Source organism: Scyliorhinus torazame, chromosome 10 (assembly GCF_047496885.1).
Source record: "Scyliorhinus torazame isolate Kashiwa2021f chromosome 10, sScyTor2.1, whole genome shotgun sequence".
Taxonomy (NCBI): Eukaryota; Metazoa; Chordata; class Chondrichthyes; order Carcharhiniformes; family Scyliorhinidae; genus Scyliorhinus; species Scyliorhinus torazame.
In genome coordinates this window covers 1,449,768-1,466,270 of record NC_092716.1, presented here as the reverse complement: position 1 = coordinate 1,466,270, position 16,503 = coordinate 1,449,768, and the positions used below count along the sequence as shown (strand labels likewise).

Sequence of the window (16,503 nt, the reverse complement as noted above, 5' to 3'; positions counted from 1 at the left end):
CAGTGTTTATGTATTGTGGTGTGAGCAGTGTTTATGTATTGTGGTGTGGGCAGTGTTTATGTATTGTGGTGTGGGCAGTGTTTATGTATTGTGGGGTGGGCAGTGTTTATGTATTGTGGGGTGAGCAGTGTTTATGTATTGTGGGGTGAGCAGTGTTTATGTATTGTGGGGTGGGCAGTGTTTATGTATTGTGGTGTGGGCAGTGTTTATGTATTGTGGGGTGAGCAGTGTTTTATGTATTGTGGTGTGGGCAGTGTTTTATGTATTGTGGTGTGGGCAGTGTTTATGTATTGTGGGGTGGGCAGTGTTTATGTATTGTGGTGTGGGCAGTGTTTTATGTATTGTGGTGTGGGCAGTGTTTATGTATTGTGGGGTGGGCAGTGTTTATGTATTGTGGTGTGGGCAGTGTTTATGTATTGTGGTGTGGGCAGTGTTTTATGTATTGTGGTGTGGGCAGTGTTTTATGTATTGTGGTGTGGGCAGTGTTTATGTATTGTGGTGTGGGCAGTGTTTTATGTATTGTGTGGGCAGTGTTTATGTATTGTGTGGGCAGTGTTTATGTATTGTGGTGTGGGCAGTGTTTATGTATTGTGGTGTGGGCAGTGTTTATGTATTGTGGTGTGGGCAGTGTTTTATGTATTGTGGTGTGGGCAGTGTTTTATGTATTGTGGTGTGAGCAGTGTTTATGTATTGTGGTGTGGGCAGTGTTTTATGTATTGTGGTGTGGGCAGTGTTTATGTATTGTGGTGTGAGCAGTGTTTATGTATTGTGGTGTGGGCAGTGTTTTATGTATTGTGGTGTGGGCAGTGTTTATGTATTGTGGTGTGGGCAGTGTTTATGTATTGTGGGGTGGGCAGTGTTTATGTATTGTGGTGTGGGCAGTGTTTATGTATTGTGGTGTGGGCAGTGTTTTATGTATTGTGTGGGCAGTGTTTATGTATTGTGGTGTGGGCAGTGTTTATGTATTGTGGTGTGGGCAGTGTTTATGTATTGTGTGGGCAGTGTTTATGTATTGTGGTGTGGGCTGTGTTTTATGTATTGTGGGGTGGGCAGTGTTTATGTATTGTGGGGTGGGCAGTGTTTATGTATTGTGGTGTGGGCAGTGTTTTATGTATTGTGTGGACAGTGTTTATGTATTGTGGTGTGGGCAGTGTTTATGTATTGTGGTGTGGGCAGTGTTTATGTATTGTGTGGGCAGTGTTTATGTATTGTGGTGTGGGCAGTGTTTTATGTATTGTGGTGTGGGCAGTGTTTATGTATTGTGGTGTGGGCAGTGTTTATGTATTGTGTGGGCAGTGTTTATGTATTGTGGTGTGGGCAGTGTTTTATGTATTGTGGTGTGAGCAGTGTTTATGTATTGTGGTGTGGGCAGTGTTTTATGTATTGTGTGGGCAGTGTTTATGTATTGTGGTGTGGGCAGTGTTTTATGTATTGTGGGGTGGGCAGTGTTTATGTATTGTGTGGGCAGTGTTTATGTATTGTGGTGTGAGCAGTGTTTATGTATTGTGGTGTGGGCAGTGTTTATGTATTGTGGTGTGGGCAGTGTTTATGTATTGTGGGGTGGGCAGTGTTTATGTATTGTGGGGTGAGCAGTGTTTATGTATTGTGGGGTGAGCAGTGTTTATGTATTGTGGGGTGGGCAGTGTTTATGTATTGTGGTGTGGGCAGTGTTTATGTATTGTGGTGTGGACAGTGTTTATGTATTGTGGTGTGGGCAATGTTTTATGTATTGTGGTGTGGGCAGTGTTTTATGTATTGTGGGGTGGGCAATGTTTTATGTATTGTGGTGTGGGCAGTGTTTTATGTATTGTGGGGTGGGCAGTGTTTTATGTATTGTGGTGTGGGCAGTGTTTATGTATTGTGGTGTGAGCAGTGTTTATGTATTGTGGTGTGGGCAGTGTTTTATGTATTGTGGGGTGGGCAGTGTTTTATGTATTGTGGTGTGGGCAGTGTTTATGTATTGTGGTGTGGGCAGTGTTTATGTATTGTGGTGTGGGCAGTGTTTTATGTATTGTGGTGTGGGCAGTGTTTATGTATTGTGGTGTGGGCAGTGTTTTATGTATTGTGGTGTGGGCAGTGTTTATGTATTGTGGTGTGAGCAGTGTTTATGTATTGTGGTGTGGGCAGTGTTTTATGTATTGTGGGGTGGGCAGTGTTTTATGTATTGTGGTGTGGGCAGTGTTTATGTATTGTGGTGTGGGCAGTGTTTATGTATTGTGGTGTGGGCAGTGTTTTATGTATTGTGGTGTGGGCAGTGTTTATGTATTGTGGTGTGGGCAGTGTTTTATGTATTGTGTGGGCAGTGTTTATGTATTGTGGTGTGGGCAGTGTTTATGTATTGTGGTGTGGGCAGTGTTTTATGTATTGTGGTGTGGGCAGTGTTTATGTATTGTAGGGTGGGCAGTGTTTATGTATTGTGGTGTGGGCAGTGTTTATGTATTGTGGTGTGGGCAGTGTTTATGTATTGTGGGGTGGACAGTGTTTATGTATTGTGGTGTGGGCAGTGTTTATGTATTGTGGGGTGGGCAGTGTTTATGTATTGTGGTGTGGGCAGTGTTTATGTATTGTGGTGTGGGCAGTGTTTATGTATTGTGGTGTGGGCAGTGTTTATGTATTGTGGTGTGGGCAGTGTTTATGTATTGTGGTGTGGGCAGTGTTTATGTATTGTGGTGTGGGCAGTGTTTTATGTATTGTGGTGTGGGCAGTGTTTATGTATTGTGGTGTGGGCAGTGTTTATGTATTGTGGTGTGGGCAGTGTTTATGTATTGTGGGGTGAGCAGTGTTTTATGTATTGTGGTGTGGGCAGTGTTTTATGTATTGTGGGGTGGGCAGTGTTTTATGTATTGTGGTGTGGGCAGTGTTTATGTATTGTGGGGTGAGCAGTGTTTTATGTATTGTGGTGTGGGCAGTGTTTTATGTATTGTGGGGTGGGCAGTGTTTATGTATTGTGGTGTGGGCAGTGTTTTATGTATTGTGGTGTGGGCAGTGTTTTATGTATTGTGGGGTGGGCAGTGTTTATGTATTGTGGTGTGAGCAGTGTTTTATGTATTGTGGTGTGGGCAGTGTTTTATGTATTGTGGTGTGGGCAGTGTTTATGTATTGTGGGGTGAGCAGTGTTTTATGTATTGTGGGGTGGGCAGTGTTTATGTATTGTGGTGTGGGCAGTGTTTTATGTATTGTGGTGTGGGCAGTGTTTTATGTATTGTGGGGTGGGCAGTGTTTATGTATTGTGGTGTGAGCAGTGTTTTATGTATTGTGGTGTGGGCAGTGTTTTATGTATTGTGGTGTGGGCAGTGTTTATGTATTATGGTGTGAGCAGTGTTTATGTATTGTGGTGTGGGCAGTGTTTATGTATTATGGTGTGGGCAGTGTTTATGTATTGTGGTGTGGGCAGTGTTTATGTATTGTGGTGTGGGCAGTGTTTATGTATTGTGGGGTGGGCAGTGTTTATGTATTGTGGTGTGGGCAGTGTTTTATGTATTGTGGTGTGGGCAGTGTTTTATGTATTGTGGGGTGGGCAGTGTTTATGTATTGTGGTGTGAGCAGTGTTTTATGTATTGTGGTGTGGGCAGTGTTTTATGTATTGTGGTGTGGGCAGTGTTTATGTATTGTGGTGTGGGCAGTGTTTTATGTATTGTGGTGTGGGCAGTGTTTTATGTATTGTGGTGTGGGCAGTGTTTATGTATTGTGGGGTGGGCAGTGTTTATGTATTGTGGTGTGAGCAGTGTTTTATGTATTGTGGTGTGGGCAGTGTTTTATGTATTGTGGTGTGGGCAGTGTTTATGTATTGTGGGGTGAGCAGTGTTTTATGTATTGTGGGGTGGGCAGTGTTTTATGTATTGTGGTGTGGGCAGTGTTTATGTAATGAGCTGCTATACAATGATGTTGCACTTTGGCACCAAGATTGTGCTTGGCTGTGGTCAGCAGGGCAGTTTCAGGTTGTCGTGTGTGGTTCAGGGGCTGAGTGAAAATCAGGGTCAGGTCTCCAGTTTAGTGCTGGGTTAAAATGTTCACTGTCGTGCTGGTTACTAGAGTCACGGGTTATTGATTGTAATTCAATTACAGGCATCGTTTGACCTCCTACAGTCTTCCATCTGAGATGATCCTCGTGGAAGAGATACCTCGCAACTACATGGGAAAGGTCAACAAGACAGATCTGCTCAAACGCTTCTTCCCTGCACCTAGCAAATACTAGGCGGCTCGTCTGCACGGCACCGTTTCTGTTGCATTTCTAACTGATCACATTTTGCTGACGTCCAAAACCTACAGATGCCTCCTTAGTTTGGACCTGTCCAATCATCATTGATAGGGAACAGATTGTAGATCAACATTAGTGACGAGTGGATGGTCAATTCAAGACTACATAATTGCTGAGCCTCCTTCATTAGTGGACAATATGTTTCGAGCTCCAAGTTGTGGTAAACAGTGAAACACTATATCTAGTGATCACCTCCAATTCTGACTGTAGCCTAACGGCCAGGACTAAAACATTTGTAGTAAAATAGATATTTGAATCACTGGCAATTGCTGTGGTCCCTCTGCATTTTTGTGGTGTGTTAATTATTTATTGTACAGTTTTGATTCATTTTTCTACAGTTCTTGATGTTAAACATTAATACTCCAATCCTGCAATGCAAGACTCGAGATTTCTAATGACTTCCTGTACCTGTGGGGCTCGAGTTTACTGTGACTCTCTGTACCTGTGGGACTCGAGGTTACTGTGACTCTGTACCTGTGGGACTCGAGGTTTACTGTGACTCTGTACCTGTGGGACTCGAGGTTACTGTGACTCTGTACCTGTGGGGCTCGAGGTTTACTGTGATTCCCTGTACCTGTGGGACTCGAGGTTTACTGTGACTCTGTACCTGTGAGACTCGAGGTTTACTGTGACTCTGTACCTGTGGGACTCGAGGTTACTGTGACTCTGTACCTGTGGGACTCGAGGTTTACTGTGACTCTGTACCTGTGGGACTCGAGGTTACTGTGACTCTGTACCTGTGGGACTCGAGGTTTACTGTGACTCTGTACCTGTGGGACTCGAGGTTTACTGTGATTCCCTGTACCTAGTGATCACCTCCAATTCTGACTGTAGCCTAACAGCCAGGACTAAAACATTTGTAGTAAAATAGATATTTGAATCACTGGCAATTGCTGTGGTCCCTCTGCATTTTTGTGGTGTGTTAATTATTTATTGTACAGTTTTGATTCATTTTTCTACAGTTCTTGATGTTAAACATTAATTCTCCAATCCTGCAATGCAAGACTCGAGATTTCTAATGACTTCCTGTACCTGTGGGACTCGAGGTTTACTGTGACTCTGTACCTGTGGGACTCGAGGTTACTGTGACTCTCTGTACCTGTGGGACTCGAGGTTTACTGTGATTCCCTGTACCTGTGGGACTCAAGGTTTACTGTGACTCTGTACCTGTGGGACTCGAGGTTACTGTGACTCTGTACCTGTGGGACTCGAGGTTACTGTGACTCTGTACCTGTGGGACTCGAGGTTTACTGTGATTCCCTGTACCTGTGGGACTCGAGGTTACTGTGACTCTGTACCTGTGGGACTCGAGGTTACTGTGACTCTGTACCTGTGGGACTCGAGGTTTACTGTGATTCCCTGTACCTGTGGGACTCGAGGTTACTGTGACTCTGTACCTGTGGGACTCGAGGTTTACTGTGACTCTGTACCTGTGGGACTCGAGATTTCTAATGACTTCCTGTACCTGTGGGACTCGAGGTTTACTGTGACTCTGTACCTGTGGGACTCGAGGTTTACTGTCATTCCCTGTACCTGTGGGACTCGAGGTTTACTTTGATTCTCTGTACCTGTGGGACTCGAGGTTTACTGTGATTCTCTGTACCTGTGGGACTCGAGGTTTACTGTGACTCTGTACCTGTGGGACTCGAGGTTTACTGTGATTCCCTGTACCTGTGGGACTCGAAGTTTACTGTGATTCCCTGTATATGTGGGACTCGAGGTTTACTGTGATTCCCTGTACCTGTGGGACTCGAGGTTTACTGTGTCTCTGTACCTGTGGGACTCGAGGTTTACTGTGATTCTCTGTACCTGTGGGACTCGAGGTTTACTGTGATTCCCTGTACCTGTGGGACTCGAGGTTTACTGTGACTCTGTACCTGTGGGACTCGAGGTTTACTGTGACTCTGTACCTGTGGGACTCGAGGTTTACTGTGATTCCCTGTACCTAGTGATCACCTCCAATTCTGACTGTAGCCTAACAGCCAGGACTAAAACATTTGTAGTAAAATAGATATTTGAATCACTGGCAATTGCTGTGGTCCCTCTGCATTTTTGTGGTGTGTTAATTATTTATTGTACAGTTTTGATTCATTTTTCTACAGTTCTTGATGTTAAACATTAATTCTCCTATTCCTGCAATGCAAGACTCGAGATTTCTAATGACTTCCTGTACCTGTGGGACTCGAGGTTTACTGTGACTCTGTACCTGTGGGACTCGAGGTTACTGTGACTCTCTGTACCTGTGGGACTCGAGGTTACTGTGACTCTGTACCTGTGGGACTCGAGGTTTACTGTGATTCCCTGTACCTGTGGGACTCGAGGTTACTGTGACTCTGTACCTGTGGGACTCGAGGTTTACTGTGATTCCCTGTACCTAGCGATCACCTCCAATTCTGACTGTAGCCTAACAGCCAGGACTAAAACATTTGTAGTAAAATAGATATTTGAATCACTGGCAATTGCTGTGGTCCCTCTGCATTTTTGTGGTGTGTTAATTATTTATTGTACAGTTTTGATTCATTTTTCTACAGTTCTTGATGTTAAACATTAATTCTCCAATCCTGCAATGCAAGACTCGAGATTTCTAATGACTTCCTGTACCTGTGGGACTCGAGGTTTACTGTGACTCTGTACCTGTTGGACTCGAGGTTACTGTGACTCTCTGTACCTGTGGGACTCGAGGTTACTGTGACTGTACCTGTGGGACTCGAGGTTTACTGTGATTCCCTGTACCTGTGGGACTCGAGGTTTACTGTGACTCTGTACCTGTGGGACTCGAGGTTTACTGTGATTCCCTGTACCTGTGGGACTCGAGGTTACTGTGACTCTGTACCTGTGGGACTCGAGGTTTACTGTGACTCTGTACCTGTGGGACTCGAGATTTCTAATGACTCCCTGTACCTGTGGGACTCGAGGTTTATTGTGATTCTCTGTACCTGTGGGACTCGAGGTTTACTGTGTTTCCCTGTACCTGTGGGACTCGAGGTTTACTGTGATTCCCTGTACCTGTGGGACTCGAGGTTTACTGTGACTCTGTACCTGTGGGGCTCGAGGTTTACTGTGACTCTGTACCTGTGGGACTCGAGGTTTACTGTGATTCCCTGTACCTGTGGGACTCGAGGTTTACTGTGACTCTGTACCTGTGGGACTCGAGGTTTACTGTGACTCCCTGTACCTGTGGGACTCGAGGTTACTGTGACTCTGTACCTGTGGGACTCGAGGTTTACTGTGATTCCCTGTACCTGTGGGGCTCGAGGTTCACTGTGACTCTGTACCTGTGGGACTCGAGGTTACTGTGACTCTGTACCTGTGGGACTCGAGGTTTACTGTGACTCTCTGTACCTGTGGGACTCGAGGTTTACTGTGTTTCCCTGTACCTGTGGGACTCGAGGTTTACTGTGATTCCCTGTACCTGTGGGACTCGAGATTTACTGTGACTCTGTACCTGTGGGACTCGAGGATTACTGTGATTCCCTGTACCTGTGGGACTCGAGGTTACTGTGACTCTGTACCTGTGGGACTCGAGGTTTACTGTGACTCTGTACCTGTGGGACTCGAGGTTACTGTGACTCTGTACCTGTGGGGCTCGAGGTTTACTGTGACTCTGTACCTGTGGGACTCGAGGTTTACTGTGACTCTGTACCTGTGGGACTCGAGGTTTACTGTCATTCCCTGTACCTGTGGGACTCGAGGTTTACTTTGATTCCCTGTACCTGTGGGACTCGAGGTTTACTGGGATTCTCTGTACCTGTGGGACTCGAGGTTACTGTGACTCTGTACCTGTGGGACTCGAGGTTTACTGTGATTCCCTGTACCTGTGGGACTCGAGGGTTACTGTGACTCTGTACCTGTGGGACTCGAGGTTTACTGTGATTCTCTGTACCTGTGGGACTCGAGGTTTACTGTGATTCCCTGTACCTGTGGGACTCGAGGTTTACTGGGATTCTCTGTACCTGTGGGACTCGAGGTTTACTGTGATTCCCTGTACCTGTGGGACTCGAGGTTTACTGTGACTCTGTACCTGTGGGACTCGAGGTTTACTGTCATTCCCTGTACCTGTGGGACTCGAGGTTTACTTTGATTCCCTGTACCTGTGGGACTCGAGGTTTACTGGGATTCTCTGTACCTGTGGGACTCGAGGTTTACTGTCATTCCCTGTACCTGTGGGACTCGAGGTTTACTTTGATTCCCTGTACCTGTGGGACTCGAGGTTTACTGGGATTCCCTGTACCTGTGGGACTCGAGGTGTACTGTGATTCTCTGTACCTGTGGGACTCGAGGTTTACTGTGATTCCCTGTACCTGTGGGACTCGAGGGTTACTGTGACTCTGTACCTGTGGGACTCGAGGTTTACTGTGATTCCCTGTACCTGTGGGACTCGAGGGTTACTGTGACTCTGTACCTGTGGGACTCGAGGTTTACTGTGATTCTCTGTACCTGTGGGACTCGAGGTTTACTGTGATTCCCTGTACCTGTGGGACTCGAGGGTTACTGTGACTCTGTACCTGTGGGACTCGAGGTTTACTGTGATTCCCTGTACCTGTGGGACTCGAGGGTTACTGTGACTCTGTACCTGTGGGACTCGAGGTTTACTGTGATTCTCTGTACCTGTGGGACTCGAGGTTTACTGTGATTCCCTGTACCTGTGGGACTCGAGGTTTACTGTGACTCTGTACCTGTGGGACTCGAGGTTTACTGTCATTCCCTGTACCTGTGGGACTCGAGGTTTACTTTGATTCCCTGTACCTGTGGGACTCGAGGTTTACTGGGATTCTCTGTACCTGTGGGACTCGAGGTTTACTGTCATTCCCTGTACCTGTGGGACTCGAGGTTTACTTTGATTCCCTGTACCTGTGGGACTCGAGGTTTACTGTGATTCCCTGTACCTGTGGGACTTGAGGTTACTGTGACTCTGTACCTGTGGGACACGAGGTTTACTGTGATTCTCTGTACCTGTGGGACTCGAGGTTTACTGTGATTCCCTGTACCTGTGGGACTCGAGGTTACTGTGACTCTGTACCTGTGGGACTCGAGGTGTACTGGGATTCCCTGTACCTGTGGGACTCGAGGTTACTGTGACTCTGTACCTATGGGACTCGAGGTTTACTGTGATTCCCTGTACCTGTCGGACTCGAGGTTTACTGTGATTCTCTGTACCTGTGGGACTCGAGGTTTACTGTGATTCCCTGTACCTGTGGGACTCGAGGTTTACTGTGATTCTCTGTACCTGTGGGACTCGAGGGTTACTGTGACTCTGTACCTGTGGGACTCGAGGTTTACTGTGACTCTGTACCTGTGGGACTCGAGGTTTACTGTGATTCCCTGTACCTGTGGGGCTCGGGGTTTACTGTGACTCTGTACCTGTGGGGCTCGAGGTTTACTGTGATTCCCTGTACCTGTGGGGCTCGAGGTTTACTGTGACTCTGTACCTGTGGGACTCGAGGTTTACTGTGATTCTCTGTACCTGTGGGACTCGAGGTTTACTGTGACTCTGTACCTGTGGGACTCGAGGGTTACTGTGACTCCCTGTACCTGTGGGACTCGAGGGTTACTGTGACTCTGTACCTGTGGGACTCGAGGTTTACTGGGATTCTCTGTACCTGTGGGACTCGAGGTTTACTGTGACTCTGTACCTGTGGGACTCGAGGTTTACTGTGATTCCCTGTACCTGTGGGACTCGAGGTTTACTGGGATTCCCTGTACCTTTGGGACTCGAGGTTTACTGTCATTCCCTGTACCTGTGGGACTCGAGGTTTACTGTAATTCCCTGTACCTGTGGGACTTGAGGTTTACTGTGATTCCCTGTCCCCGTGGGACTCGAGGTTACTGTGACTCTGTACCTGTGGGACTCGAGGTGTACTGGGATTCCCTGTACCTGTGGGACTCGAGGTTTACTGTGACTCTGTACCTGTGGGACTCGAGGTTTACTGGGATTCCCTGTACCTGTGGGACTCGAGGTTTACTGGGATTCCCTGTACCTGTGGGACTCGAGGTTACTGTGACTCTGTACCTGTGGGACTCGAGGTGTACTGGGATTCCCTGTACCTGTGGGACTCGAGGTTTACTGTGACTCTGCACCTGTGGGACCCGAGGTTTACTGTGATTCCCTGTAGATGAGATCTGTATCCCTCTGCTCCCTGCCCATTCATGTATCTGTCTAGATACATCTTAAATGACGCTATCGTGCCTGCCTCTATCACCTTCACCGGCAATGTATTCCAGGCACCCACCACCCTCTGCATAAAGAACTTTCCACGTATAACTCCCTGAGACATTTCCCCTCTCACCTTGAACTCGTGACCCCTAGTAATTGAGAAAAAACTTCTTGCTATCCACCCTGTCAATACCTCTCATGATTTTGTAGACCTCAATGAGGTCCCCCCTCAACCTCTGTCTTTCTCGTGAAAATAATCCTAATCTACTCAATTTCTCTTCATAGCTAGCACCCTCCATACCAGGCAGCATCCTGGTGAACCACCTCTACACCTTCTCCAAAGCATCCACATCCTTTTGGTAATGTGGCGACCAGAACTGCACGCAGTATTCCAAATGTGGCCTAACCAAAGTCCTATACAACTGTAACATGACCTGCCAACCCTTATACTCAATACCCTTCCGATGAAGGCAAGCATGCCGTATGCCTTCTTGACCACTCTATCGACCTGCGTTGCCACCTTCAGGGTACAATGGACCTGAACTCCCAGATCTCTCTGTACATCAATTTTCCCCAGGGCTTTTTCATTTACCATATAGTTCGCTCTTGAATTGGATCTTCCAAAATGCATCACCTCGCATTTGCCCGGATTGAACTCCATCTGCCATTTCTCCGCCCAACTCTCCAATCTATCTATATTCTGCTGTATTCTCTGACAGTTTCCTTCACTATCTGCTACTCCACCAATCTTAGTATCATCTGCAAACTTGCTAATCAGACCACCTATACCTTCGTCCAGATCATTATGTATATCACAAACAACAGTGATCCCAGCACGGATCCCTGTGGAACACCACGAGTTACCTTACTCCATTTTGAGACACTCCCTTCCACTACTACTCTCTGTCTCCTGTTGCCCAGCCAGTTCTTTATCCATCTAGCCAGTACACCCTGAACCCCATACGACTTCACTTTCTCCATCAGCCTACCATGGGGAACCTTATCAAACACCTTACTGAAGTCCATGTATATGACATCTACAGCCCTTCCCTCATCAATTAACTTTGTCACTTCCTCAAAGAATTCTATTAGGTTTGTAAGACACGACCTAGTTGGGCCACTGTGCGTCCCAGAAGACAGGTGGCCAGCCGAATCCCACAAATCCCACAAGATATCATAGTGCAGACATTCGATGAAGATTTAGCTGAAATCCAGGCAGAGGACGACAGATCAGACAAAGCGACGGAAGAGTCAGCAAGCATTCCGCGATTCGGGTTAACAGTCTTCAAAAAGGTGTACATACTCAGTGGTAAGATACAGGAGCAGGAATGTGTGTATACTCAGTGGTGTGTATACTCTGTGGTGTGTATACTCTGTGGTGTGTATACTCTGGTGTATATACTCTGGTGTGTATACTCTGTGGTGTGTATACTCTGTGGTGTGTATACTCTGTGGTGTGTATACTCTGTGGTGTGTATACTCAGTGGTGTGTATACTCTGGTGTGTATACTCTGTGGTGTGTATACTCTGTGGTGTGTATACTCTGGTGTGTATACTCTGGTGTGTATACTCTGTGGTGTGTATACTCTGTAGTGTGTATACTCAGTGGTGTGTATACTCTGGTGTGATACAGGAGAATGATGGTGTGTATACTCAGTGGTGTGTATACTCTGTGGTGTGTATACTCTGGTGTGATACAGGAGAATGATGGTGTGTATACTCAGTGGTGTGTATACTCAGTGGTGTGTCTACTCAGTGGTGTGTATACTCAGTGGTGTGTATACTCAGTGGTGTGTATACTCAGTGGTGTGTATACTCTGTGGTGTGTATACTCTGTGGTGTGTATACTCAGTGGTGTGTATACTCTGGTGTGTATACTCTGTGGTGTGTATACTCTGTAGTGTGTATACTCAGTGGTGTGTATACTCTGGTGTGATACAGGAGAATGATGGTGTGTATACTCAGTGGTGTGTATACTCTGTGGTGTATATACTCTGGTGTGTATACTCTGGTGTGTATACTCAGTGGTGTGTATACTCAGTGGTGTGTATACTCAGTGGTGTGTATACTCAGTGGTGTGTATACTCAGTGGTGTATATACTCAGTGGTGTGTACTCAGTGGTGTGTCTACTCAGTGGTGTGTCTACTCAGTGGTGTGTCTACTCAGTGGTGTGTATACTCTGTGGTGTGATACAGGAGAAAGATGGTGTGTATACTCAGTGGTGTGTATACTCTGTGGTGTGTATACTCTGTGGTGTGTATACTCTGTGGTGTGTATACTCTGTGGTGTGATACAGGAGAAAGATGGTGTGTATACTCTGTGGTGTGTAAACTCAGTGGTGTGTATACTCAGTGGTGTGTATACTCAGTGGTGTGTATACTCTGGTGTGTATACTCAGTGGTGTGTATACTCTGGTGTGTATACTCAGTGGTGTGTATACTCAGTGGTGTGTATACTCTGTGGTGTGATACAGGAGAAAGATGGTGTGTATACTCAGTGGTGTGTATACTCTGTGGTGTATATACTCAGTGATGTGTATACTCTGTGGTGTGTATACTCAGTGGTGTGTATACTCAGTGATGTGTATACTCAGTGGTGTGTATACTCAGTGGTGTGTATACTCTGTGGTGTATATACTCAGTGGTGTATATACTCAGTGGTGTGTATACTCAGTGGTGTGTATACTCAGTGGTGTGTATACTCAGTGGTGTGTCTACTCTGTGGTGTGTCTACTCTGTGGTGTGTCTACTCTGTGGTGTGTCTACTCTGTGGTGTGTCTACTCTGTGGTGTGTCTACTCAGTGGTGTGTCTACTCAGTGGTGTGTCTACTCAGTGGTGTGTATACTCAGTGGTGTGTATACTCAGTGGTGTGTATACTCTGGTGTGTATACTCTGTGGTGTGTATACTCTGTGGTGTATATACTCAGTGGTGTGTATACTCTGGTGTGTATACTCTGTGGTGTGATACAGGAGAAAGATGGTGTGTATACTCTGTGGTGTGTATACTCAGTGGTGTGTATACTCTGTGGTGTGATACAGGAGCATGATTAGTCCGTATTGCAGCATCTACCAGATGTGAATTTTGAATGTTCAGAACGAGGAAAGCTGAGGAGGTCACTCTGGAGTTGAAGTTCGAGCCTAATGAGTACTTTGCAAATGAGGTAATTACGAAAGTATACCAGCTACACATGCAGCCTGACAAAGAACAAAGAATAATACAGCAAAGGAACAGGCCCTTCGGCCCTCCAGGCCTGCGCCGATCACGTGTCCTATCTCGACCAACGGCCTGTATCCTTCTATACCCCGTCTGTTCATGTGCCTGTCCAGATAAGTCTGAAAGGTCGCTAACACCTCTTACTCAACCACCTCACTTGGCAGTGTATTCCAGGCCACCACCACCCTCTGTGTAAAAAAACTTCCCCCGCACGGTACCACAGTGGTTAGCACAGTCCCAGGTTCCCAGGTTTGATTCCCGGCTGGGTCACTGTCTGTGCGGAGTCTCCACGTTCTCCCCGTGGCTGCATGGGTTTCCTCCGGGTGCTCCGGTTTCGTCCCACAGTCCAAAGAAGTACAGGTTAGTTGGATTGGCCATGATAAATTGCCCCTTAATGTCCAAGAGTTTGGGTGGGTGAAGGGGGGGGGGGGGGTCCAGCGGTGGGACCTCTTAAAACTGAATAGTTAGGATGCCACTAGAGTAGTTTTCCATAAATTAGACATTAAGGATTGAGATTAATTCTAGGAAGTGCTATTCTGGGCCCACACCGGACAGGTTCCCCGGTAGTGATGGGTGGTGTCACGGGAATTCCTGTTGACGACGGCGGGGTGGGTAAATCCCGCTGGTGGGTCGCTACCTCCTCCAAGAAACATGTGGCAGGAGGATCAGTAAATCTCACCCCAGATTTTACCTCCAGGTTTTCAAAACTGAATTCCAATTCCCTGACCACCCAGTCAAATTGGAAGCCACTCTCTCTGGATTTATTCCCCTCATTAATAACGGCCACACGACAGACCAGATTGGCAACAGTTGCTGTGTGGGTTTGTAAAATCGCTCATCCGTCCAGCCAATACTGAACTCAGTAAACAGCCACATTCCACCTCGGCTCCCACTGCTCCGAGCTGGAAATCCTTTAACTCTGAGCTGTTTCTTACTCTGTCACTTTGTGCTGACACTGAACATTTCAACTTTCAGGACAAGTGTCTCTTTAGAAACTCTGCCTTATCGAATACACATTTCCAGTTCTAATTTGCTTTCAAATTTCACTCTAAATGTTTCCTCTGTCTCAATTTTTGTAAGTTCCCTCTTTGTGTTTGTGAAGACTGACACCTTACTGACATTCAGCGGCAGGTTCTTTATCTATATTCATTTACACAAGATGATGACATGTTTTAGCCCAGTCAACATGTGTTGGGCCTGTCACTGAGAACAATAAAACCATCAGTAACCGGGTCACTATCAATCTGTCCATTAATAATTGCAACAAAATGATCATTTGTTCATCAAGTTAAAATATCCCAATCTGAGTGACATGGTCAGTGGCAGAATTGGGGAGGTTGGGGGTGGAGAGAGCGGACGGATCCGGCAGCACTTTGATGGGGAGCAGCTGTTTTCTGTCTGTCTTTCTCTCCACAATTGCTCTGTGTCCGGACACTGATATTTCAGCCTGCCTCTCACTCTCTCCGAAGCACTTGTGCTGTCAGTCAATTCCTGGACCCTGTGCAGCTCGTCAGCTGTCAGTTAATTGGCATCTCAGAAACAGCGGATCTCACAGACCAGCTCCAACTCACTTTATTTCTGTTCGGTTTTATGTCGCCCTGTCTGCTCCGTCTCTCCAGCTTTGGGATGTGGACTGAAACCTGTAATATCCTCCTTACTGTGGTGGCATTTCTTCAGGTATGCGTTGCATGTATGTGTAAACACGTGTGTGAAGGAGTGTGTGTATTAAGGAACATGAATTAAGAGTGAGAGTTAAGAGATGTGTGTGAGTGTTCCCTGTCACTCCTCTGTCCACTGACCTATATTGGGTCCTGGTCAAGCAATGTCTTGATTTTAATTTTCTCATGCTTGATTTCAAACCTCTCCATGGTATCACCCTCCCTAATTCTCTAATCTCCTTCAGCCAACCCAGCAGGAACCCTGCCCTCCTCTAACCATTTCCAGTGTTAAACGCACTACCATCAGTGGCTGTGCCTGCAGCTGCCTCAGTCCCACGCTCTGGGCCCTCTCTAAACCTCTCGCTACCTCACCTTTCTCCTTTCAGACAATCCTGAAAACCCCCATCTCTCTGTCCAAGATTGTGGTCTCTAAACTGAATATCTCTTTATGTGGCTTTGTGTCACATTTAGTTTTATAATTCCTCTGTAAACGACTTGGAACTTTTCATGATTTTAAATGTGCCGCATAATTACAAGTTTGTGTTTGTGGGGCGGGGTGGGGGATGTGTTTAGTGTGTGTTTCGATCTTTCTGAGTGTGTTTAGGGGTCTGCATTTGAGTTTGTGTGTGTTGAGGGGGATTGTATGTGGCATGGTCTTATTGAAACTTACAGGATACTGCGAGGCCTGGATAGAGTGGACGTGGAGAGGATGTTTCCACTTGTAGGAAAAACTAGAACCAGAGGACACAATCTCAGACTAAAGGGACTGAAATGAGTAGGAATTTCTTCAGCCAGAGGGTGGTGAATCTGTGGAACTCTGCCGCAGAAGGCTGTGGAGGCCAATTCACTGAGTGTCTTTAAGGCAGAGATAGATAGGTTCTTGATTAATAAGGGGATCAGGGGTTATGGGGAAAATGCAGGAGAATGGGGATGAGAAAATATCAGCCAGGATTGAAGGGCGGAGCAGACTCGATGGGCCGAGTGGCCTAATTCTGCTCCTACGTCTGATGATTTGATTCGGTTTGATTTATTATCACATGTACAGTGAAAAGTATTTTTCTGCGGCCAGGGGAATGTACACAATATGTACATAGGAGACAAGAAAGAATAATTGACGGAGTACATTGACAAATGGGCCATGCAATGAAGCTTTGCGGACAGACCCCTCTAGGGTGGCACAGTGGTTAGCACTGCTGCCTCACAGCTCCAGGGACCCGG

General features: G+C 46.5%; 2 protein-coding genes across 7 annotated transcripts in view; both read left to right on the top strand.

The window, feature by feature from the left end:
* Positions 1 to 6,736, top strand: part of acsf3 (acyl-CoA synthetase family member 3) — a 125,536-nt gene extending 118,800 nt beyond the window's left edge. Inside the window, exons 10-13 of one of the 6 annotated variants that reach the window (XM_072517723.1) lie at positions 4,066 to 4,779; positions 4,812 to 5,371; positions 5,440 to 5,669; positions 5,841 to 6,307. In XM_072517723.1, coding sequence (XP_072373824.1) covers positions 4,066 to 4,195 — 130 coding nt within the window. In that variant the 3' untranslated portion in view covers positions 4,196 to 4,779; positions 4,812 to 5,371; positions 5,440 to 5,669; positions 5,841 to 6,307. Of the gene's footprint in view, positions 1 to 4,065; positions 5,372 to 5,439; positions 5,670 to 5,737 lie in introns of all 6 variants that reach the window. The other 5 variants (XM_072517722.1, XM_072517721.1, XM_072517720.1 and 2 more) reach the window with 5 other exon arrangements.
* Positions 6,737 to 15,158: 8,422 nt separating this feature from the next.
* The window catches only part of cdh15 (cadherin 15, type 1, M-cadherin (myotubule)), a 203,829-nt gene continuing 202,484 nt past the window's right edge, over positions 15,159 to 16,503 (top strand). The window contains exon 1 of the mRNA XM_072517717.1: positions 15,159 to 15,304. Within this exon, the coding sequence (XP_072373818.1) occupies positions 15,218 to 15,304 (87 nt within the window). The 5' untranslated portion in view covers positions 15,159 to 15,217. The remainder of the gene's footprint in view (positions 15,305 to 16,503) is intronic.